Genomic DNA, 24,942 nt, shown 5'->3' on the forward strand with positions numbered 1-24,942 from the left:
AAGATTAGTCATTAGTGAATCTAGATGGTGGAGTTTGGGGGATTACGTGGTGCCAGTTCATTCTTCTAAATATTTGTGGTGTTTATGGTCAAATGATGAAGGCCCTTCAGTGAGAGAAGTTTGAAGGACATGAACTCTTTCTCTTCCTGAACTTCTCATGCTTAGGGAGGCTGCTTTGCTGGAAGAAAGCCATGCTGTAGGTGAGTGGAGCAGTGCACACCTGCCATGCCCTCTCATCACTTCAGCAGCATGGAGACATTTTTCCCAGCTTCCCCCACGCATGGTCTCTGTTGGAGGGTGGAATGCCTCTGTGATGCACCACACTACCAACTTCCCTTGGCAGCTGTGAGGATGCTCAAGCCACTTTGGCTGTGAGTCAACTGGAAAACTAATGGGGCTGAATAGTTTCACAGCAATTCAAGAGGCTGTTTCCTCTCGGTGACTTGGCACTGTAAATTACAATATCCAATGTAAGTGACCATTCCTTTAAAATGTATTAGTCTCTGTTCTATTGCTGTGAAGCCCAGGCCCAGCTCAAGCTCTCTTAGTCCTCCTCTCCTTTCCTCTCCTCTCCTCTCCTCTCCTCTCCTCTCCTCTCCTCTCCTCTCCTCTCCTCTTCTCTCCTCTCCCCCCCTCCCCTCCCCTCCCCTCCCCTCCCCTCTCCTTTCCTCTCCCTCTCTCTCTATGCCTTCATCATGGTGTCTCTTAAAAGCCCTAGAATAGTGACTAAGACAGAAGTTGGTACCAGGGTGTGGCATATTGCTGTGACAGGCCTGTTGGAAGAATGTGGACAACTTTGCGACACTGGCCTAGAAAAGCAGTTGGGTTCTTTAAGTGGAGCATAATGGGCCGTGCTCGTAGGAGCTTGGAAGACAGTGCGGTGTTCTTGTTTCTTAAGAGTCTAGATACTTTTGTGAAAAGTGGTGGCGCACGATAGAAAGGTTGCAGTAACTCAGTGGGGAGTTGGAGGCTGTATGTAGGTGGACAGAGAGAACAACATCAGTTGTTTATGAAGCATGGAATGCAAGAAGTGAGAGACTGAGGGCCCTGGGGGCTATCTAGAGGTGAGGAAAAAGATGTGTTTTCTGATATTGGGCAATCATGTGGCATTAATTAACTGAGAAATAGAAATTATTTCTAGGAGTGGATATAGCTGAGATTTGTGATGGAAGGAGACTTCCATTACAAAGGTGTTCCCTCCCCCATACCTTTGGATCTTCCACAATCTAAAGGCAGTGTTCCCCAACAGAAGAAGATCACAATAGTGAGTTAGAAAACAGATTACTACAGTGTTATTTGCAAGTGCCTGATGATCTTAGAACATAATTGCCAGATGCTTTTCTTTTCTTTCTTTTTTTTTATTAACTTATTCTTGTTACATCTCAATGTTTATCCCATCCCTTGTATCCTCCCATTCTTCCCTCCCTCCCATTTTCCCCTTATTCCCCTCCCCTATGACTGTTCCTGAGGGGGATTACCTCCCCCTGTATATGCTCATAGGGTATCAAGTCTCTTCTTGGTAACTTGCTGTCCTTCTTCAGAGTGCCACCAGGTCTCCCCCTCCAGGGGACATGGTCAAATGTGAGGCACCAGAGTACGTGAGAAAGTCATACCCCACTCTCCACTCAACTGTGGAGAATGTTCTGACCATTGGCCAGATCTGGGTAGGGGTTTAAAGTTTACCGCCTGTATTGTCCTTGGCTGGTGCTTTAGTTTGAGCGGGACCCCTGGGCCCAAATCTGCCTATCATAATGTTCTACTTGTAGGTTTCTAGGACCCTCTGGATCCTTCTACTTTGCTATTCTCCCATGCTTCTCTCATCTAGAGTCCCAATAGGATGCCCTCCCCTCTGTCCCAGTTTCCTGGTAACTGAAGGCTTTGTGGGACATGCCCCTTGGGCTAATATCCAGATATAAGTGAGTATATACCATTTGAGTCTTTCTGCTTCTGGGTTAACTCACTCATTATGATCATTTCTAGCTCAATCCATTTATCCACAAATTTCGGGAATTCCTTGTTTTTAATAGCTGAGTAGTATTCCATAGTGTATATGTACCACAGTTTCTTTATCCATTCTTCTACTGATGGACACTTAGGCTGTTTCCATGTTCTGGCTATTATGAATAAGGCTGCTATGAACATGGTTGAGCAAATTTTCTTGTTGTGTGCTGGAGCATCTTCTGGGTATATTCCAAGGAGTGGAATAGCTGGGTCTTGAGGAAGCCCTATTCCCAGTTTTCTGAGATAGCACCAGTTAGATTTCCAAAGTGGCTGTACTAGTTTGCATTCCCACCAGCAATAAAGGAATGTTCCTCTCTCCCCACATCCTCGCCAGCATGTGGTGTCACTTGAATTTTTGATCTTAGCCATTCTGATGGGTGTAAGATGGAATCTCAGAGTTGTTTTGATTTGCATTTCCCTGGTGACTAAGGAGGTTGAGCATTTCTTTAAGTGTTTCTCAGCCATTTGATATTCCTCTGTTGAAAATTCTCTGTTTAGTTCCAAGCCCCATTTCTCAATTGGGTTATTTGGTTTGGTGGTGTTTAATTTCTTGAGTTCTTTATATATTTTGGATATTAGACCTTTGTCAGATGTAGGGTTGGTAAAGATCTTTTCCCAGTCTGTAGGCTGTCGCTTTGTTCTGTTGACAGTGTCTCCTGCCTTACAGAAGCTTCTCATCCTCATGAGGTCCCATTTATTAATGGTTGACATTAAGGCCTGGGCCGTTGGTATTCTGTTCAGGAAGTTGTCTCCTGTGCCAATATGTTCCAGGCTCTTCCCCACTTTTTCTTCTAAGTGACTTAGTGTTTCTGGTTTTATGTTGTGGTCTTTAATCCATTTGGATTTGAGTTTTGTGCAAGGTGACAAATATGGGTCCAGTTGCATTGTTTTACACATAGACCTCCAGTTAGACCAGCACCATTTGTTGAAGATGCTATCCTTTTTCCATTGAATGGATTTGGCTTCTTTGTCAAAAATCAAGTGACCATATGTGTGTGGATTCATATCTGGGTCTTCGATTCGATTCCACTGATCAACCAGCCTGTTGCTGTGCCAATACCATGCTGTTTTAATAACTATTGCTTTATGGTACAGTTTGAGATCAGGTATGGAGATTCCTCCGGAGAACCTTTTATTGTACAAGATTGTTTTAGCTATTCTGAGTTTTTTGTTTTTCCATATGAAGTTCAGAATTGAACTTTCAATTGTGAGAAGCTGAAGCAAAATTGTGTAGATGTTTTGATAGAGATTGCATTGAATCTGTAGGTTGCTTTTGGTAGGATGGCCATTTTTACTATGTTAATTCTCCCGATCCATGGGCAAGGAAGATCATTCCATCTTCTCATGTCATCTTCAATCTCTTTCTTCAAAGTTTTGAAATTTTTTTTCAAACAAGTCCTTCACTTGCTTAGTTAGAGTAACTCCTAAATATTTTATATTGCTTGTGGCTAATGTGAAGGGTGTGGCTTTCCTAATTTCTTCTTCTGCAAGCTTGTCATTTGTGTATAGGAAGGCTACAGACTTTCTTGAGTTAATTTTGTATCCAGCTTATTTGCTGAAGGTGTTTATCAGCTGTAGTAGTTCTCTGGTGGAATTTTGAGGGTCACTTATGTACACTATCATATCATCTGCAAATAGGGATAATTTGACTTCCTCCTTTCCCATTTGGATACCCTTGATCTCCTTTTGTTGTCTTATTGCTCTGGCTAGAACTTCGAGTACTATATTGAAGAGATATGGAGAGAGTGGGCAGCCTTGCCTTGTTCCCGATTTTAGAGGAATTTCCTTGAGTATCTCACCATTTACTTTGATTTTGGCTATTGGGTTGCTGTATATAGCCTTTATTATGTTGAAGAAATTGCCTTGTATCCCTGATCTCTCTAAAACTTTAAACATGAATGGGTGTTGGATTTATGCTTTTCAAATAAAACATATTTCCTACTTGCGTATCTTCTTCCCTGTCTCCTGACAGTTTTTTTTTTTTTTTAGATTTATTCATTTATTATGTATGCAGTGTTCTACCTGCATATACTCTTCCATGCCAGAAGAGGGCATCAGATCACATTATAGATGGTTGTGAGCTACCATGTGGTTGCTGGGAATTAAACTCAAGACCTCTCTGGAAGAGCAGTCAGTGCTCTTAACCTCTGAGTCACCTCTCTAGCCCCTGACTGGATTTTTTTTTTAAATCTGTGTTTTATTCTTTGGCGGTTTCATTCATGTATTCAGTGAAATTCAGTCATTTCAACAACAACAAGAGCACTCCCAATCGATACCTCTCTTTCCTCACTCCTCCAGCTGAAAGCCCTCCTAAGTTCCTCTCCTCCTTTGATGTTATCTGTTTGTGTGCTGCCCCTGAGCTCAATAGGATTGCTTGCCTGAGCAAGCGTAGAAGGTTATTAACTGAAGCCAGGACAGCTGACCAGTGACAGCCCTTGCCCCCAGCACCATTAATTGTTTATAGTTTTTCAGGAAGGTGTGGGGCCTCATGTGCACTTCACATTTCATGATAAAATGTTGATGTGCTCAATCATGTACCATAAGCACAGCTCTAGTGAGTGTGCCCTGGGGGTAATGGCCATGTCATGTCCGGGTTTATTGTTGCAAGCCTTTCCCATCTTCTGTCTCTTCTAGTCTTTCCTTCCTGTCTTTCATAATTTCACAAACTTTGTAAGGGTTAATATCAATGACCAAGCATATCAGTATCCCCTATTCTTGATAATTCTACTAGTGATGTGTCTCTGTATTACTCACAGCCTGCTGCCATGAGAAGTTCTGACAAAGGCTGAAAACATCACTTGGTTTGTGCATTTAGAGCATAAGTGCAGGAAGCTGGGAGATGGTACCAAGTGGGGAAGAAACAGACCTGGATTCTTTGCCACATCACTGTTATCTTCAGAGTGGTGGAGCCTTCGTTTAACCCTGAGTGAGAACAAAACCTCCAGTGGCCAGCTGAACTTAGTATATTCAGTTTCATTAAGAACAGAGATAAGAATGTAGTCCTTATCTCTTCCTCTTATCTATGGAAATGGAATACATCTCCCAAAGCATTTCAGCTCAGCATGGTTCAGTGGCAGTAATTTTCTCTGTTTATATATCAAGTTTAGTTTTCCTCAAGAACTGACACAGGTACCTTTTTGTGTTTAATCTCTCTTCAAGTTTCTCTTTAAACAATAAAGTTTCATATGACCAGTGAAGTTAGATTAAGCAGGTGCAAATATTTTTCTTTCTCTCTCTCTTTCTTTCTTTCTTTCTTTCTTTCTTTCTTTCTTTCTTTCATGTTAAACTTCCCATTTTGTTTGAAGGACCATTAGGCTACTTTTCCTGAGACTAATAATAATAATATTGGCCACTTTAGGGGTGATTCTTGCACATAATTCTATCTCAGGGGACATGGGTACATGGGGCCCACAGGTGTACAGGGTAAGGTTCTGTGCTAGTGATTTCACTAACAAACCACTTGGACTACGCATTGTATTATATCCTGTAGGAGGAGGCGTTGTATTGGATCCTTGTTGTTGAAGATTGTTCACTGGTTAGGACTTTGGGGTGTAGAGTTTCTTTATCAGTTAGGTGGTACCTTCTGCATTACAGGCTTCATGAACTCATTGCAGTGGCTTTAATGATCAGCTTACATTTAGTGACTTCCTGATCATAACTTTCTGTTGCTGAGATTTTTGTCAGGAGGAGTCTGAAACTTTGAAGATGCCCCTTGCATCTTAATTGCCTAGACTTACAGACTAGCAAAGAATGTGGCGCATTCTCTTCCTTGTTTAGCCATTCATAAGACTCAAATAATTATGTGAAAATCCACTTCTAAGTTTTGATGTGTTCTTGAGTCCCAAATTGCTACAAATTCCTCTTATATAAACAGATGTGGTGGTGACTTTTATTTTCTCAGCGACCTAAAGAATGGAATGCTTCTTTAAAGCACTCAGAGAAATGAGAACTTTGTATGTATTTTTAAAAACTTAGCAGAAGCAAGCAATATGACTGAAATACAATCTGATTTTTACTGATTCAGGGAAAATGTATTTGATCACTGTAATCTGGAGATTATCTTTTTGTGACTGTCAATGTCATTTCACAATCTGCGTGACTGAAGGAATTGTGCTGTTAAAGCCATTGCATGTTTAGACAGAGCATCACACCTGGGCGCTCCTGTACCCTAAGTCTGCTTGCAGGGTGATAGGAAGGGTAGGGAATGGAAAGGAAGGAGCTTCTTTGGTTGTATTTAACTATACACATGGTTCCAGAACAACCTTGTCGTGGAGTTAGAAATAGTAAGAACTTGATTTCCCTGGTGGTCTCAGTTGCTCTCTGTTTTGAAGACTTAGCAGCTTTCTCAGATGTCTCAGCTCAGGGAACTAACTAACTAACTAACTAACTAACTCACTCTCTCCCTTTCTCTCTCTGCCTCTCTCTCTCTCTGCCTCTCTCTCTCTCTCTCTCTCTCTCTCTCTCTCTCTCTCTCTCTCTCTCTCTCCCTCTCTCTCCCTCCCCCCATCTGTCTCTGTCTCTCTTTCTCTGTCTGTCTTCTGTCTCTCTATCTCTCTCTCTCCCCTCTCTCTCTCTGTATGCGTGTGTGTGTGTGTGTGTGTGTGTGTGTGTGTCTTTCTCTCTCTGTCTCTGTCTGTCTCTGTCTCTCTCTCTCTGTCTCTCTCTCACCCCCACCCTCCTACCCCCCTACCCCCGCATGTGTGTGGTAACTAGAAGCACTATTACTTGACCTTTTCAGAAAAAAGTCATCCATTAGCCCAGTATTTTATAGCTCAAGGGTAACTGAGGAGAGGTACAAAAGAAAAGCGGAGAAAGGCAGGCAAATGCTTTCTGTGGATTGCCTGAACTTCTGTTACACTCTGAATCAAGGGCAATATATCTTTTTTCACAGAGAAGATTCACTGTTTGGGGCAAAGTTTATGCAGTAGATATAGTTTGCACATTTTTAAGGGAACCATAGTATTTCATTAAAACACATTCTATTCTTGATGGATCTTCTCTGCTTTGGCTCCAATCTGAGACCATTGTGAAGAAGGCTATCATGGAAATCCACAAATTTCAACTTTAGGTGTTGAGTATTCTTTCAAAATGGCTCTGGCTATTTTTACCTCCATCAGCAGCATATGAGAATGCTGATTTTCCCACATATTTGCCAACACTTAATGCAGTCTTTTTTATTATCTGTTCTGGTGCATTGGGAGTTTGGGAGGATATGCTTTTTTGCTGTTTTGCTTGTTTTTAGTTCATGCAGTATTTCTTACATTTCATTGTTTATGAAGATGTGACTGCACTTGAGTTAAGTCATAGCTTATTTACAGAGTATACTCATTTTTAATAAACACTAAGCTGCTCTTTTAATGCATGAGAAGCAGTGGCTATTTGGAAGGTGGCCAAGGTCTGTGCATCAGTTTAGGCTTAATTTATCAGCCATCTGAAATCATTAATTTTCAGACATCTTAGACCTCCTCATTTGTTCATTCTACAGATGAACTGACTGACGACTTCACAGATGTAGATCATGCCAGGTGCTTTGGCTGGGTCTCTTAGAAGAGCTAGTATGGTAACATTGCTCTGTCCACTCACGTGAGGCCCATGTCAGTTCACTTATTTGTTAATTATTGAGAAGTACATACTGTAGGACAGGCAGGGGAAGGGTCTGTGGAAAGCAGGAATATTAATAATCTAACGATTTCACTTTCATTTTCCAGGTTATGGCTTTCAAATCACAGCCTATTTTCTCAAGAGAGGGATACACCTTCGCTGTATCCAGAGCTCACAGAATACTGGTAAGGATCTGATTTCATGGATCAGGGATTTACACAACCAGTTTGTCCAAAAGAGGGTTGAAAATTAGAGAACAAATATCCCGATTTGCTTCTTTTGACTACATCACTTAGTATTTCAAAGCATACTGACCCCTCATGCTCCATTCATTGTGCTCACTGCCCATGGGAACAGAGAGCTAGACCACATTGGACTTCATTTTTCTGGTGCGTCATAGCATTTTCATTGGGCTTTGAAATTGACTCAGTGAACAGGTGAACTATGAATCATTCTGTCAGGGTGAGTACACCACCGTAGCCCTTGGAAAAGGGCAAAACGAGTTACAAGAAAGCACTTTCGCAGCCCAGAGCCACCAAACCTTCCTTGAGTATTTAATGAGGCCAACTCCCAACCTTCACTTCCACAAGTCATGGTATGGAAATGATGTCATGTCCAGTCAGCCATAGTGAAGTAAGGAGAGAGTGGCCAGTCTTTCCGAATAGATCTGACTGTAGAAAATGTAGCTCAACTATTTTAGACTATGTCATTATGAATATAAGATATGAAACAAACTTAGAAATTACCTTTATAGAAGTTTGTTCGTGGAATATTCATGATTATCTGTACTTGCTCAGCTATATTACCCGCTTTTTAAAAAGTTTTTTATTTTCTGTGTATGATATCTGCCTGTATGTATGTACATGTGTGTCTCACATATGGGCTTGGTGTCCTTGGAGACTAGAAGAAGTTGGGTTTTCTGTAACTGAAATTACAGATTATTTTTAGCCACCATGATAGGTGCTAGGAATTGAACCCAGGTCCTCTGGAAGAGCAGCCAGTACTCTTAATCACCGAGCCATCTCTCCAGCCCCTGTATTAGCCTCTTAATGAGGCCTCTATTTTGTTAACCTCACTCAAAAAGCTAACCTTTTATCTGTTACTATATAATCTAGCTTTATATTCTGGTGAGGACTGATGTTGTTTAAATCTTTTAAGTATTAAAGCAACACAAATCAATTATTATATAATCAAGTAAAGTGATTCAAAGGAAACTTTTGAATCGATTTGCTTATCAGAGTATTCACAATCTATTGCTCTTAGTTTTGAAAAGAAAATAGATGAAGTAATAATTTTGAATGTTAATTTTCATCTACTAAATAACATAGTGTACTTTAATCTTCTGATTTATTTATAGTGGAGAGAAAGGATAAGTAATGAATTCCATGGCTTGTTTTCCCTCCATAGAGTGGGACAGAGGCTACTTCCCATTCAATCCCAATCTTTATTGTAAGAATTAATGCATACATATTAACTTTTTAAATAATTTTGTTCTTAGAATTTTTCAAAAAAAAAAAATCTTCTGAGGCTTCTGTACAGATGTAACATCTGTATGGGGTCAAAGTTTAGACACACCCATGACCCCTCCTGTAATGAAGCCTTTCTATGGGAGGCTCCTGTTGACTGAGACCAGAACAGCAGGTTGGGCTGAAGTCATGGAGGGTTCTGAATGCTTGGCACATCCTTGTTAGGGAGTGGGAGCCAAGTGAGGCAGGAGGGTGGAGCTTTTACTTAGAGCAGTTGACCTGTTGTGGTGAGATACAGCAGCGGCCCAGGGCTCAGGAAAGAACCACTCCAGTAGCCTCAGCTCTAGGTATTGAGCTGACCTAGCCAAGTGGAGAAGGTGTTGCCTGAGTTCATGTTGTGTGTTCAATTAACACGTTTCTGCTTAACTAACAGTTGAACCAAACGGTGTTACATTACTGTCTCATTCAGTACTTCACATGCGGTATATTGAAAGCAATCACTTACCTGATTTATAACTCTGTCATAAAAAGATGATCACATCTAAGAAGGAATCTTTCTGTTTTAGAAAAAAGTGACTGTTTTATAGCATTATATGTATGTGTTTCTAAAAAGATTTGGGCAATGCAGCAAGTGCTAAGAGATGAAGAATCCTACCCATTCAATTCATATAGGTCTGTTCATATCTGTTACATATCACTCCAGACGTAGTCCCCCAGTTAGATGGTGTTTGGTGGAAGTACAGATAGACAGACAAGGCAGCTAAAAGAAGGAATGATGCAGATGGTATTACCACTGTTATGTTCACATCATTGACTAAAGGGCCCTTATTCTGTGCCCCATTCATCCTTTCCCACTTGGAAGTAAGTGGCTTTACTGTCAGAATCTGCAGGGGTGGATCGCTGTGACTGTGGTCTAATTTTGCCATCTCTACCACAGCACACTTAGCCATTCCCTCAAAAGACTAGCCCTCAATTCCTAAGAGAAACTGATATTTTCCTCTCCTGAGTTTAGAAGTTTGCTCTCTAGTATAGTATTAGCCCTTTAGTTCTCTTCAAGAGCAACTGACTAGGAAGACATAAAGAAACTAACTAGGAAAACCAAGAACAGGTCACTTTTGACATTTGTATCTCACATTCTTCTTCTTTCTCTTTAAGTCTTTATGTTGATTAGAAAACATTGATAGTTCTTCCCAAATAGATGTTTTAAACAGAAAACAGCATACTAACAGAGAAGAGTTTTAATGGCCTGCCCAGAAGTTCCATGCACTGTACTAGTTCAGTGCCTGGGATGAACCAGTTTGCAAACCTTTGGCTCTTCCTAGAACTCACTCTGTCGAAGTGGTGGGAGTCCTCTAGAGAGAAAGGGGACAAGACCCCAGTCACATATCTGTGCATCTTGCCATATGGAAAGTTAACAAAAACCTGGGAACAATAATTTCTATTTTCATGGTGTTGATACTTTTAGAAACTTGGTTTTCTTTGTTTTGTACAGAACTGCGTATATTTCCTGAGAGATTTGTGGTCTGTGTTAGTCAGCTTGCATTTGGTCCTGATGCTTGGTCAAGCCAAAATGAAAAATCGGTATGTATGAAAACAGTTCTGAAAGAGAATCTGTTTAGTGTTGAGTGACCTCGAGTGACCGTGTGTGTGTGTGTGTGTGTGTGTGTGTGTGTGTGTGTGTGTGTGTGTGTAGGTGTCCTCTATTATCAGCTGTTCGGCATGTTTTAAGACATCAGAGATGCCTTACCTCCTGTTTTGCATACTAACATTGATCACTTAATGAGTTGATTAATCAATAAGTTGAGTTTTTGGTTTTTCCCCTCCAAATCCCTGAATATTTAGTTTGATAAGCAGTTATCTTCTCACTTTCAACTTTAAATGAAGCAATGACACATCAGGAGAACCCTGGTGGTGTTTGTGAGGGTATGTAAATGAAAAGAAGCAGGAATCTGTGCTTCCACTGAAAGTTTCCGCTGGGGTCACGGCTTCTGAGTTGTATCCCATGGTGAATCACTGACATTTTCCCTGAGAACTAGTGTTCTCCCCAGTGTATTATTTCATAGCTAATAGAGTTCGTTTTCTCTTGCTCTCTTTTCTCATGCTAAGCTCAAGCTCAATCAGGGCCTTTCTTGCTCTGTCACCAGAGTTCTTTATTCAGACAAATAAATGTTGAAAAACTACTCAAAGTGCTGTGGCTTACAGCTGTGGCTTTTGATCTCAACATGTGCTCTTAACAGTGTCCCTGTCATGTGTACATGTGCCTTGCTTCAGTCACAGTTCAGTCTATTTAGCTTGTCCTTAAAAAAAAAAAAAAGTCTATAGCTTGAACCTTCCATGGCAGGAAAAAAATATATAGACTACATTAGCCCAGCCATAAAGAATGACATGATTATTATGCTTCTAAAATAACTTATGGAGATATTAGATTATCCCTGTTGTTTATTATTTTTTAACCCATATGAAATGTGAAATTTGGCTCACATAGTATAAAATCAGCTTCTTATCTCATCTTAAGTAAATATAAAAGAAAAGTGTTTCAGAGCCTCTGTGAGACAATAAAGAGCCAGAAAAATATAAGGAACTGAAAACTCATACATGCATTTAGTTCCTTTGTTTTGAGCAGAGGATCCTTTCAAATAAAAAGTGCAACCCTTTTATTTCTTCTTCATCCATCAGAAAGACTCTACATATGTACATAAAATAACATCAGTAAAGCAAATTTGGCAAAAAGCATGAAAAGTTTATTCTTTGAAATATTTCCAGGATATTACATTATCTTAGTATATTAATAAATACTGAAGTAATTCTATTGGCATATATTTTAATAAATATCACTTAACTGATTTTCAGAGCAAGAAAGAATTGATATATAGTTAAAAAAAAAAATTATTAACTCTACCAGAATGTTATTGCTTGCAGATGGGATACAGGAGAAATCAGATCTTATATCTGATGTGTAATGTTAATACTTGATATCTTAAATTGTTAAGGAGGAATTAAACCACTGAATACAAATGAAACATTATCCCCTTAGGGGTCTAGTATTTGTACAGATGTACGTTTTCTGTAGCTGCTGTTATGTAAATCCTGTAATCCCGAGGACTTCCTAGTTGCTGAGAACTTTCATTCTTAACCACCTGACCATTTCACATGGGACGGTCCGTTCTTTCTTTGGCATGCTCTGGTTTGTAGTGAGCACACTATCGAAGTGGAGTGTGCTAGCTCACAAGGAGGGGGCCGTTTATATCACCCAGGTTCCTCACTGTTTTTGGTGGCTCTTCTTGGTTGTGTCGTCTCACTTTTCCTTCCACATACACACTCTCCCAGCAACACGTGCAGGAGTCAGTACTTCCAACCAGCTCCATTGCCACGTGTTCCAGCCTCAGCTGAGCACCTCCCCTCCTCAGGGCCTTCTCCCCACCACTTTCTCAGATATGTTGTCATAGAAGCTGTGAAATATCCAGGCCCTCCTACAAATCCCTCATCAAGTCAGTCATACTGTCTCTCCACCACTGATGTCTGACCTCTTTCGAGTCCACCTGTCTCAGCTATTTAGGGATCAATGAACAACCCTTCCCTTCCTGATGTTCCTGCCAGGGAAAGAGAGAAGAAATTAATTCTCATGATGTACTTCAGATACCCAAAGCTAGTGATCACCCCCCACCCCAAGAACTTGGATTTCTTTTCATTTTACAGTGACATTTACAAAGAGACATGATCCATCACATTCTCTCCTGGTAGTCATTCTCAAGGAACTTCTGACTAAGCAAGGCCTGGGAACTTGGCTCCCATGTACCTATATTGGCAATAGACTACAGTTATTTTCTTACAATTGTTTATATAACTTGCTGCTGTGCATCCACAGATATGATGAGGGGGAGGGGGTAATCTTGTACCTGAGAGCATCCTCAGCCTCTCATTGGTACTGCAGCCATTGGGGAGTTTAGTTCCCTGTGCTCTCAGGACCACCTTTGTCTTATGTGAGAATTTGTTTGGAGATCTAGAAGCATCTACTGAACTTCTTTACCCGTCAGACTAGGAAACCAGCAGTATTTGGTGTCCCAGTTCTTCAAGATGGCTGCATTGAAGAACACATACCAGATCAGGCAGCACAAAAGAGGCAAAGAAAGCCCCTTCCCTTACAGAACAGAGTGAAAGTAGTTCTTGCTGTTGCTCTACCACCATGCCAGAGAAGCCTGGACCCCCTTTGTCAACTCTGTCCATGTGGGGACAGACAGTAGAGGAAGGTCCTCTGTGTTGCAATGGTTCTGTCCTGTGTCCATGTGCTTGGGATGTGGGAACTGAGCTGTGTACTTTGGGAAGTAAGGGCATTATTATGAAATGAGTCACTGTATTTTTCTTACTAGAATTTCTCATAAGAACACTGAAAGCTCTCGCAGCCTCTGATGTGACCTACTGCTGGATGGAGAGCCAGTGTTTCTGTGTTTGACAGCTTGTACCTTTGCTTCTTCTGTTCACTTTTCCTTAGCAGTATAAAGAACACAAGTCAGACTTTACTGTACTTTGTTATATCTCACAACATTGGCTTCCCTTCTTTTTCGTTCTTTCTCAACCCTCCCCCCACGCCCTACCCCAAATGTAAGTCTCCTATGTAGAGATTGTTCTTTTTCAGTGGTAAAACCCTGGAGGGTTAGAGAAATCTGAAGTTACCTACTGGTCTCTGTGATTTCTTTATTGAAGTTATGTAAATAACCATGGGCCACTGTATATATCTGGGACATTTCAGGGTCATTGCAAAGCAACTGTTTGATTGTGTGTTGGTTACAAGCCACTCCTAGTCTCTGGAGACCACGGTTCCCATCCACTCTGGCCGTTACATGGAACAGAATGTTCTGGGTGCTGGATCTGCATGAAGATATCTACTGGGTTTCAGTGACACAAAAATAAGAAAATACTGTTGCCCTCTAGCTGTTAAAGTCTGGTAGACTGGCACTACTATTAGCTGTCGTGGTCACCTAAAATCAGTCCCAGCCTGAAAGCTGTGACTTTAGAAAGAAAGCCCCAAATGTAGGCTTCCACTCTTTCTTTTCAAGCTGTGGTGTGCCAAAGTCTGAGATCCCTTTTGAAATTAGAAACTGATTCTCAGTGTTAGTGCTGCCAAAAAGCAGATCCATGCATTCAGGTTTTTAGATTTTCCGTCTTGTCCTTCATCTGAGTTATAGCTGAGCTATGAAACTATCTCTCAGGATTTCGTATGTGTATGCATATATGCACATAAACACACACACACACTATTGAAGGACTGAAAAGTCAACAACATTTAAACTCTAAGTTGAACACGTCTCTTAAGCCAGGCTATGTTAAAAAGAAAATCTTCTTCTCATTTATGAATGTGAGATTGAAGTAAAAATTAGTCTCAAGTAATAAACGACTGTAGACTGAGGTATGTTTAGTGGGAGGCTGTGTGCTTCAGCTGTGCACAGTCCGAGCTCTGCTGGACAAGTTCTTCATGTGAAAGAGAGAGTGTAACATTATCTCAAAAATCCTTCCTCACATGGAATTTCTGTCAGGAAAAAAAAAAAAGATGAAAATGCACTAAATAAGAATTTTAATGTGATTTTCAAACAAGATAGACCTTTTAAATTTAACAGTAATCTTGCAGAATTGAGTCATATTTTAGGAAAGACAAACAGCAGTTATAAGAAAACATTTTAACATTTTAGGACTTATGTTTTTAAAACAGGAGAAATATAATTTTTAAAAGGAACAGAAGAAATATACTACTGAAAATTTTGAGTATTTTAGCTCTATGCCCTAATGAAAGGATAAGTAGTCCATGACTTTTCCAATTTTTATATGAAGTATTCTTGTCTGAAATTATACTTACAGTTCATGGTGAATTACATGCAGCTGCCAAGATGTCCTAGGACACTTGGGAAAGGCCCTTGAGTTTGAAGGAAAGACTCCATTTTCTTTTCTTTTCTTTTTTTTTTTTAATTTTTTTATTAATTTATTCTTATTACATCTCAATGGTTATCCCATCCCTTGTATCCTCCCATTCTTCCCTCCCTCCCATTTCCCCTTATTCCCCTTTCCTATGACTGTCCCTGAGGGGGACTTCCTCCCCTGTATATGCTCATAGGGCATCAAGTCTCTTCTTGGTAACCTGCTGTCCCTTCCTCTGAGTGCCACCAGGTCTCCCATTTTCTAATTGCCCATTTTCTAATATTCCAAACTTGGTTCTTCCTTAGTAAGTGGTTATCAAAATCCTGTATGTTTGTTGCACCAAAAGATTAAATATAAATATGCAAAAGGAAAGTAAAAATTACCCTGACTCCCAGCTCAGCCTTTGTTACCAATCTAATCTTTATTCCTTCAGGCTTGATAACTGAGGTCACTGCATATTTAATTCAGGTAGGACCCTGTTTATGTATGTTAGTCCATTACTACTTTCCTATTGATGGTCTATTGAGGATGTATTTCTATATTGTATCCTTATCGAGTAAGAAGAGTAATTCTTTAAAAAAAAAAAATAGTAATTCTTAGTGAGCTTATCATTTGTCTTCCAATAGTGTGGCATTGAAATGTGGCAGGAAGAGTTTGTGTCTTTTCCATAATGATTTCTACCATGGAGAATCTTGATGTTGTATTTTTATATAAAATAAGTATTTTTTCCTACAGTTTATTAGTTTGAGAGGTGGTGGCATATTTTGTTTTTTGGTTTGGTTGTTGTTGTTGTTGTTGTTGTTTCACTGTGCTAATTGTGGAAAGCTAGACCCTGCTGATGAGCTTCACCACCGAGATCTCACAGCAATCTCTTAAGTCAGGCCATTGTTTAATGATAAATGATTCTCACAGTACTAGCCACCTGTGGAGGCCGACTGCCAGTTCCTTTTCCAGGTAGCTGGGGTCAAGTCTTAGGACCAGAGCATGGTCAACAGATAGTCAAGGGACACATTAGTGCAGGGCCATCATCATAGGACAGGGTCCCTTAGCAGCACTCCTCCCACTGCTCTTAAGAGGACTGGCAGGTGGCTGATCTTAATGAAAATGCCAGTGATGTCAATAAAGATGTTCTTTATTGGCTCATTTTACTAGACTATGACACAGAAAATTAGGAAAATATTTCTCAGGGAAGATTGCCTTTAAAGATTAAAATTGTGCTGGGCATGGTGGCACACCCCTTTAATCTCAGCACTCAAGAAGGCAGAGGCAGGTTAACCGCTTTGAGTTCGAGGCCAGCCTGGTCTAGAAAGTGAGTCCAGAACAGCCAACACTACACAGAGAAACCCTGTCTCAAAACAACAAACAAAAAAACAAAAAACCAACAGTTAAATATTGCATATTTGTTACAGAAATCTGAGGTCCTATTCTCCTTTCCTAATAGTGAAATTCTCCCAAAGTTATAACCAGTAGTGTTGCAAATGAGGTATGTTGCATGTCATCATCTGAAAGTCCCCTGTCCACTACGAACTAGAAGACTCCTAAGAAGACTGGTAATTAGCTAGGGTAATCAAAAATGACATATCTGGCCCTCGAACACTCTGTGCTTGTTTTGCGTAGTGTTCCTTTTATGTTCAGGGGCATGAATCTCTCCTCAGTGACCAGTTATACTGCAGATTTATCAGGAAAACACAGTATGGAATAGAACACAGGAAAAATATAAAGACTTGGCCTTGACCACGACAGTCGCCCATCACTTGTTGGAGGACCTCAGACACCGCACTTGGCTTTAGGAAATCAGCCCCTGACTTGGTACACAGAGGTAAATGTGATAAGTACTTTGGAAACCTGCTAAGTTTTCCTAACAGTCAAATGACATAATAATTATGAAAGTGGCTTATAAACTCTGAAGCACTTATGAGCACTAATTATTATCACCATTGATTCCTTCTTCCGCAAAGAAGAGTTTATAGAAATGTCACCGGGCTAGACTAGTGGGTGATGATGTGTCTTCTTCATGGTCTAGAAATTAGAGTAATGCATGGTACCACCCATCTGCACATAGTATTCTCCCAAGAAGTCAGGCCCTTTTCTTTGTGTGCCTCTATAATTACAAAAACTGCAAAAAGCTAGTAATCAGTCCCCACGTACTTAGTGGTCACATAGAGCTCTGTTGAGCAGTTAGAGACAGCCCAGATGTCAGTCACCCTGCAGGAATGAGACACTGGAGGGGAAGCCCGCTCATTTCTCCAAGGTCTTGGGAGCTGGGAGAGAGCAGACTTTTCAGGCCTGAATTTCTAGGCGTCTTTTTCCACAGAACACCCACAGTGACGGCACAGATGGAGTTCAGTGTGTGAATGGGTTACTTTTGGAAAATACATTAATAAGTAGATGATTTAGAATACACCATTCATCTTCCCCAGGAAAGGATGTTGTGATAGGGATGACGTTCCCAGACAAGTCCACAAAAGCTGTTCCTATCAGGAGATATGAGTCTTGGAAAGAGGAGGTCTGACTGTCTGTGCTCAAGGAAAATAGCAAGAACTATTTCTTCCGTGTCCCCAGGCGGAGGGCCAGGTCTAGAAAGCAATTTGAAAGGAGACAGACATCTGCGATGCCTTCTCTCTGGCCTTTTGGCTCTTTCCCATTAATGTCCTGGCTTTTTCAGCCTGCCTTTTAGCTAGTCCTACTACCTGCGTGTGTGGGACGCATCATACCCACCACTCTTCTTTCTGTCCAAGACCTTGAGGTCATGCACCTGAGAAGTCACAGCAGTCAGTACCCCAAATGAAGGGCCAGCGGCTTGCTGAGGTTGCTGTAAGTTTGCAGCCATAGACATTGTAGTAGAGGAGGTACTTTTTTAATAAGGAGACCCCAGAGATATGCCAAGTTTCCCCCAGTGTATTTTAGTATTTATCTGATCAAAGTTAATAAATTTTTTACAACTCTAATAGTATTTAGTAGGCCCCTATGTCATCTACAAACCCAAACCCATTATTTAAAAAAACAACAACAAAAAAAAGCCACATGTTTCATCATACTTGTCAGCACCAGAGACTCAACAATAGCCTAAAATTGATCAAGATTTATTTTTAAGTTCTCCAGGGTAGATGAATGTGAACCGGAAAATCCCTGTGAAGCATACACTTCCTGCAAGGTAACTTCCTTGATTTTTAGGGCCACATGCTAGAGTTGTATACAGAAGCTTCCCAGTCCCAACTTCAAAAGAGAAATACTGGGTTTTCTTGAGACAGGATCTCATGGATCCCAAGTTATCCTCAACCTCACTGTGTAGCTGAGGATGATCTCCCGACTCTGCTGCTCCCACCTCCTCAGGGTTGGGGCTACAAGTGTACACCCCCATGCCCAGATTATGTAGTGCTGAGGTTCAAACCTAGGGCTTTGTGAATACTTGGCGAGCACTTTACCTAAAAGGAGCTACATTGTCAGCCCTGTAGAATAAAACTGTTAACTTATTTCAAAGGAAATGGCCATAGTATTTGTGACTAACCCTGGCAGCAGCACAATCCACAAGCCTGACTCTCTCTCCCCTCAAGATCCAGCCTTTCTTAGAAGCAGAAGAGCAAAAGGCTTGTAGGAGGGACTTGAGGGCAGAAATCTGTAGAGAAAAAGACCCTCAAGTGTGGGAGATGGGCAGATGACTTGCCATCACTGCCTCCTGGGCATCTAACACAGTTAACAGCTGCTGATCCCTGTCCCACCTTTTCTACCCGTATCTACTTCCACTGCCCTTAGAAAAATGCCTTCGGTCCTGTGGAGTTCATCAGATGTCACCTCCCCGTTTGTTTTACTCCATTTTGTTTTCGTTCCTTTGAGTCTATGCTGATACTGAAATTACAATGAATGTAATTCCCTCTATCTCTCCCCCTTTTATTTCTTTAACTTATTGCTAACTAGTTTAAGAAAGCATTAGAAAATGAATTTTGGAAGATGTTTTCTCGATGGTGTTAGGACACGTGCTTGGCATGGCCATGGCACACTGTGGTCTAAGATGGTGTATTCTCATGTCTGAGCTTCATTTCAGCTGCCTCTCTACAACCAGTCAGCCTTCCATACTATACTGTGCCACAATTTAATTACACAGTTGTGCCTGAAAGCCAGCAGGCACTGCAGTAAAGTAATATTATATACTTCAGTGCTCTCTGCTCTATACTTTAATACTGTTACATGTTCCCTAAATAAACTGATATGATATATTATACTTTTACTCTGCTCTTAATGTTTATAGAAGGTGTTGTTGGCAGAGTGCAGGGGCCTGGCACCTACAATAACTTCAGTATACAAGAAACTTGAGAAGAGATTCTATGTGTCTTGAACCTTTTCATTTTCAAGGGACAGACAGGACAACTCCAAATACCATGCAGGGCAGCAGGGGATGGGGTGTGGGGTGGGGTTGCTGATGTCCCTGGCAACTCCAGACTTTAGGTACAGTTTGATCAGAGACACACAGAGTATTCTGCAAACTGAGTTTCTCGCCACTGTGCCAGCCTCCGTGCCAGCTCCGTTTTCTGCCTGTATATGGTGGTTGGTGCTGGCAGCTCTTTTCTTCCCAGTGGGAAAGAGAACAGATCTCCACCCAGGACAGCTGAGCTGACTAGTTTTATATCAACTTGGCACAAGCTACAGTCATTTTGGAAGAGGAAACCTCAGTGAGAAAATGCTGCCACCAGATTGGCCTGTGGGCAAGCCTGCGGTGCATGAAAACGCTGCCACCAGTCTGGCCTGTGGGCAAGCCTGTGGTGCATTTTCTTAACTGATGATCAATGTGGGGCAGCACACCTCACCCTGGGCAGGAAGCCATGGCGAGCAAGCCAATAAGCAGCATTCATCCGTAGATTTTCAGTTCCTGCTCTGACTTCCTGGTGGAGTGTGAGAGAACTGTAAGGGGAACTAACCCTTTTCTCCCCACGGTGCTCTGGTCATGATGTTTTACTGCAGCAGCAGAAACCCCAGCAGACAGAACAGCCCTGACTTTTTTTAAGCAGATGAAGAAATTGATCCTCAACAAAGATAAGTCAGTTTCCAAATCTCTCACCCAGATAGTGATGAGAAGGGACTGTAGACAAGGACTTTTGATTCAGAGTCATTTTCCTTCGCCTCCATCCCTCTGTGACAGCAAAAGGTAGGTGGCCACTCTGCAGAGAAGAGAAAGCGCTGCCTAGGTCAGCCCTACAGATGAGATGTTGGGAAAGGACACTGGAAATTGGGAATATTCAGGTATAGGAAGCATTTTTGCCTTTTTACAAACTCTTAAGTTATTTGTGAAAACATCAGGGATTGTTTATTTGTTTGTTTTAATCAATAATGTCATGAAAAATAGTGCAACACTTTCTCATTTCCCGAGTGCTGCATACACTTCTCCACGCTCACAAGCAAAACTGAAAGCAGGTCTTTGGGGTTGGAAAGCTGGCCCTGGACAAGCCAATGTGTGACCTTCAGCTCTGTGCTCTCTGCCATTTGATTTGCTGATATACCGTGGACAGACCTTCTTAGCAGATCATGAGAAAGGAGAAACAGTGACTTTTTGAGTATGCCTAAGACTGTATACACATAATACTTAGTGAATTGTTCCCCTTTAAAATATTTTTATAATATAAAATATAAAACTATTATTTTAACTAAGGGTGAATAAGATAGAATAAGAAGATGCCCCATTACATTTATAGTGAGAAACTAGATTCATCTCTAAAAAGATGATAGTGGTGACAAAAAAGATATTATTATATTAATTAATCCCATACAGCAGGGGAGGGGTTGGGGTGGGATTGTATTCTCCTCTTGTAGCATATTTTACAATCTTGTGGTGACCTAGCCCTTGTACAGATGTTCAGACATGGTCATGAGATATACCGAGAGTTCCAATCAACAAGGAATAGGACGTGTGTGTTCATCATGCATAGGCATGGCCAATGGCTTGACCTGGCCCCCCCACATCTTATCCCCTTTCCAACCTCAACTAATGTTGAAGTTCCAGTGTTTCTAAGTAAATGCTAGAGAACCAGCTACAAAGTTTTCCCAAAAGAAACTACATTAGTCATCTAGTCATTGGCATTGCTACCTCGTGTCATTTGTTCATGTTGAATTAGTTCCTGACCATCAGCGTATAGCCCTGGGCTGTGGTAACAGGAATAAAACCTGCCTCATCGGGCTGTATCACGAGTGACACTTGTGTTTGCCTCCATTTCTCTGCTTTTTCTTAATGAAAAACTCTCCCAACATATTGTTTAGGCCTGTACTTACCAATGTGGCTTCCAGTGACTACCTTCTGCCTTTAAGCATTAGACAGGCAAGTTGGAAATTTTCCATTCTGAATAAAGTTCATACAAGCTACTATAGACTTGGTGCATAAAATGGCTTGGTATTTTTATACTGATTACATGTTATAATATTTATATGCATTGTTAAATAGTACATATTGAAATTTAATTTCACCAATTTTACTTCTTTAATGGGATATAGAAAATTTCAAGTTACTTGTACGCTCATACTATATTTGTACTGGAGAGTTCTGGCTCTGTTATTGTCTCAACTTTCCTCCACCTATAGTAGGTGGTTACATCTCACTCAGCACTTCACCCAAAGCAGCTACTAGATGTCTAAGGATCGTTTGATTTTTTTGCTTGTGGTCAAAGGGCTGCATTCTATTCACATTGCTTTCACTGGTGTTTGATTTCTCTTCTTTTCTTGCCTCTGGAGACACTGGCATTCTTCTTCCTTACCAGCAGTTCCTTTGTCTCTTTTTCTGCATCTTCAACCGCTTTTCATCTGTTTTTTTTTTTTTTTTTTTTTTTCTATCCAAACTCATTCCCTTGCAGATCTCGTCTGAGTGGCTTTGGACACCATATGCAAGGACTTTCCCAGATTTGCATTGGCAGCTAAAGAACAGAACTGTATTTCAGTGCACTGTAAGCTGAGACATGCAAGAACAACCTTGCTGTCTGGGCAGAGTCTGATCTCTGCTTCCTAGTTGGTACTTTACTGCTACATCATGTGAAGGAGAAGGGGACATGTCTCTGTATGATGCAAGACAGAAGGGCAAGCATGAACACCCTCTGTCATGCTCTATAAGGGAACCTGAAGCCACTCATGAGGACAACACCCTCCTGATTTAATCACCTCTTCAAGGCTCTGTCTTTTAATACTTGGACATTGACAATAGCTGAATTTTGGAGAGGGGACCCAAACCATGCTGTCTGTTTGCTTATTCCCCTCCCTGTTGACAGAGGCTCTGTAAAAGGAGACCTTTTTCAGTCAGTGTTCATCTTTTTACTAAGGGCTACAAACTATGCCTACCAGAGTTCAGTGATCCCTAACTGGGTCATTCTAAGAGATTCTGCTCAGTTACCAGTACCATGTCTTAAAAGCAGTTCACTAATTCTGCTGCATATAAGAATCACTGGGGAGCTTGCCTAAAATATACCTCCCCTGATCCCAGCCCCTAGGGATACAAATGAAGTAGATTCTTGGTGAGATCTGTAACATTTCATAACAAGCTCCCAAGGTGATTTTGTTTGATAATGCAAACACACTTTGCAGTCTTGTCTCACTGTCTCCTTGTACCAGGTTAAGTTTATTTCTCTATTGCTGCCTTTCCTGAGTGTTGTCTTGTGTACATCAGCAGAATGTGAATCACTGAGATCCTAAATATGGCTCTCCTAGCCCCACCTCACACCTTGTGAATCACAACTTCCAGGATGACGCCTAGTAGTCTGAAAAAAAAAAAAGGAAAAAAAATTACTTTCGTTGGTGCCTCCACTGCAGCCAACCTTCTGCTAGCTTTTGAGATTCCCAGCTTATCTTACAGACTCTCTGAGGAGGTCCTAACTCAAGCAAGTGGGAATTTTCTTTGTCATTTTAAGCCCACTTCTTCATCCCACAATGTTTGAGACTGCAGTTCAGTAAGTCAAGTTACTGCAGGATGAACTCCAGTTACTCTCAGTTTCCAGGTGCTTTTGCAGCTTGAATATTGGCCATTATTATAAGGACATCTCAAATCTGTCTGGATTAGAGGCAGTAACTGTGGCACAGCTGCTTACCTTGTTTTGGTGGGGATGCCCTCAGTCATCTTTCTGTCCAGGAATGTAATGTTCCCAGATCAAAGCAGATGACATGGCGTCCTGTCTGTCCTTATTGTGTGTACACACTCCTCCAGGCCAGCCTTCCCCTTGCATCTGTATAGTGAGACCTGCTTGGATTGGCTTTCACCCTGAAGTGTACTCATTCGTCACTAAGAAAGACAGTGAAAGGCCTGACCCCTTTGCCCTGGGGCCTGCCTAACTGAGCTGCACAAGTTACTGAGGGCAGGGTGTCCCCCTAGGTTAGACTTCTGGGGCTGGTAGCCTTGTACTGCTTCTGTTTTGGTACTTTCTCAGGTAGAAAGCTTTTAAATCCAGAACCCTTAAAATACTACCAAAACTTGAAACAAAAAGGAACTGGCAAGAATTGGTCAGGTGGTTAAGAATAGAGTATACCAAGAAATGACATTCACAGGATTTCATCCTTGGCCTAAATGATAACATTCTGTCAGGCATGAAGAATAAGCTATGAAGTCCCCTCCTGGGTCGTCTACTCCCTGAGTGCCTGACCTTCATAGAATGCTTACTCTGGACTTGAATGAGCTAAATGCATGCTAGCTTCTTTGAATATGGTAAATTTGTCTGTATTCCTTGCTGAAGGTCAGCTAATTGCTCACACAGAATCTAAAGAGTGGTCCTATCATCCCTGCATACTCCAGAAGCCATGCAGCCTGTCTAGTGTGCTCTGCCTATTTGCATCTTGGAGTTTTGTCTAAGGATAAGTGACCAATTAAATTTTTGTGCCTGATCAGAATAGCAGTTATCAGGAGAAAATCCCTTCAACAAATCCTATTCTTAGGTGATAGCTGCTTCTTTAGGATATTGAGTTGAAGGGGGCATCACTAGAGACCAGGAGCTCTGATTTAGTAACAAAGAGTGTGACCTGACCCTAGAAATGCATGAACAAGAGACATCTAATGAGTCCTGACAGTTCAGGGACTGAGGAAGGGAACTAACCTCTTTTTTTTCCTGCCCACCCAGTCTTCATACAAATGTAAATATGTCTTTTTAAACAAACTGCCAAATGTGGTTTTAATTTATAAGCTTGAGACCAGCCTTGCTCAGTGTGCACTCAGGAGTGTGTGTATGTCTGTGTGTGTGTGTGTGTGTGTGTGTGTGTGTGTGTGTGTGTGTGTGTGTGTGTGTCTGTCTGTGTGTGTGTGTGTATGTCTGTCTGTCTGTGTGTGTGTGTTTGTGTGTGTGTCTGTGTGTACATGCTCTCTCGTGTGTGCTCTCTCTCTCTCTCTCTCTCTCTCTCTCTCTGCACCCCCTTTCTTCTTCCATCTTCCCCCCTCTATCTCCTCTCTCCACTCTCCCTTTTGAAGCCACAGAACATTCCCCTCCAGCCCCCATCACTTTTCTTCCAAAGTCATCCGTGACCCTGTCAAAGGACTTTAAGACAAGAATAGACTGCTGTATTTCTTAAAGACATTTTCTGAAGTTCCCAGAGGAAACGCACGTGCTTTTTAAACATAACTAAGTCAATGGCTGAATCCATGCTGAGATTGAGATCTGAAGGGCCTGTTAGCATCACTGTGTCATACGTTCCACAGTGTATGCAGAACTCCTTGTTGTTATTTATGGTCCTGTCTGCCTTCCATTGTGGACTTCTTCCAGCCGTGGGGAATTTACATCATTCCTAATAGCAAAAGACTTTCTGGTTCTCACAGAGTTGTTCAAAGCCTGACTCATGCTCCTTATGTTAATTGTTCAGCTCTGAAAATACAGCACTTACAGGGTGTGGCAGTGAGGGAGAAATCGGCTGTGTTTACAGGGCATGCAGGGCATGCTTAGAAGTGTTTCACACATAAATCTCCATCACTCCCAATCTCTCTCAGCCTACCCTCCTTTGCCTCTCCTCTCTGACTTAACTT

The 24,942-nt window shown here is 41.3% G+C and overlaps 1 protein-coding gene across 1 annotated transcript in view; it reads left to right on the forward strand.

Annotated features, from left to right (window-relative positions):
• Positions 1-24,942, forward strand: part of Slx4ip (SLX4 interacting protein) — a 166,050-nt gene that overhangs the window by 137,226 nt on the left and 3,882 nt on the right. Inside the window, exons 5-6 of the mRNA XM_051144724.1 lie at positions 7,710-7,787; positions 10,561-10,649. Of these exons, the coding sequence (XP_051000681.1) occupies positions 7,710-7,787; positions 10,561-10,649 (167 nt within the window). The remainder of the gene's footprint in view (positions 1-7,709; positions 7,788-10,560; positions 10,650-24,942) is intronic.

Source organism: Acomys russatus, chromosome 4, assembly GCF_903995435.1.
Source record: "Acomys russatus chromosome 4, mAcoRus1.1, whole genome shotgun sequence".
Lineage (NCBI taxonomy): Eukaryota > Metazoa > Chordata > Mammalia > Rodentia > Muridae > Acomys > Acomys russatus.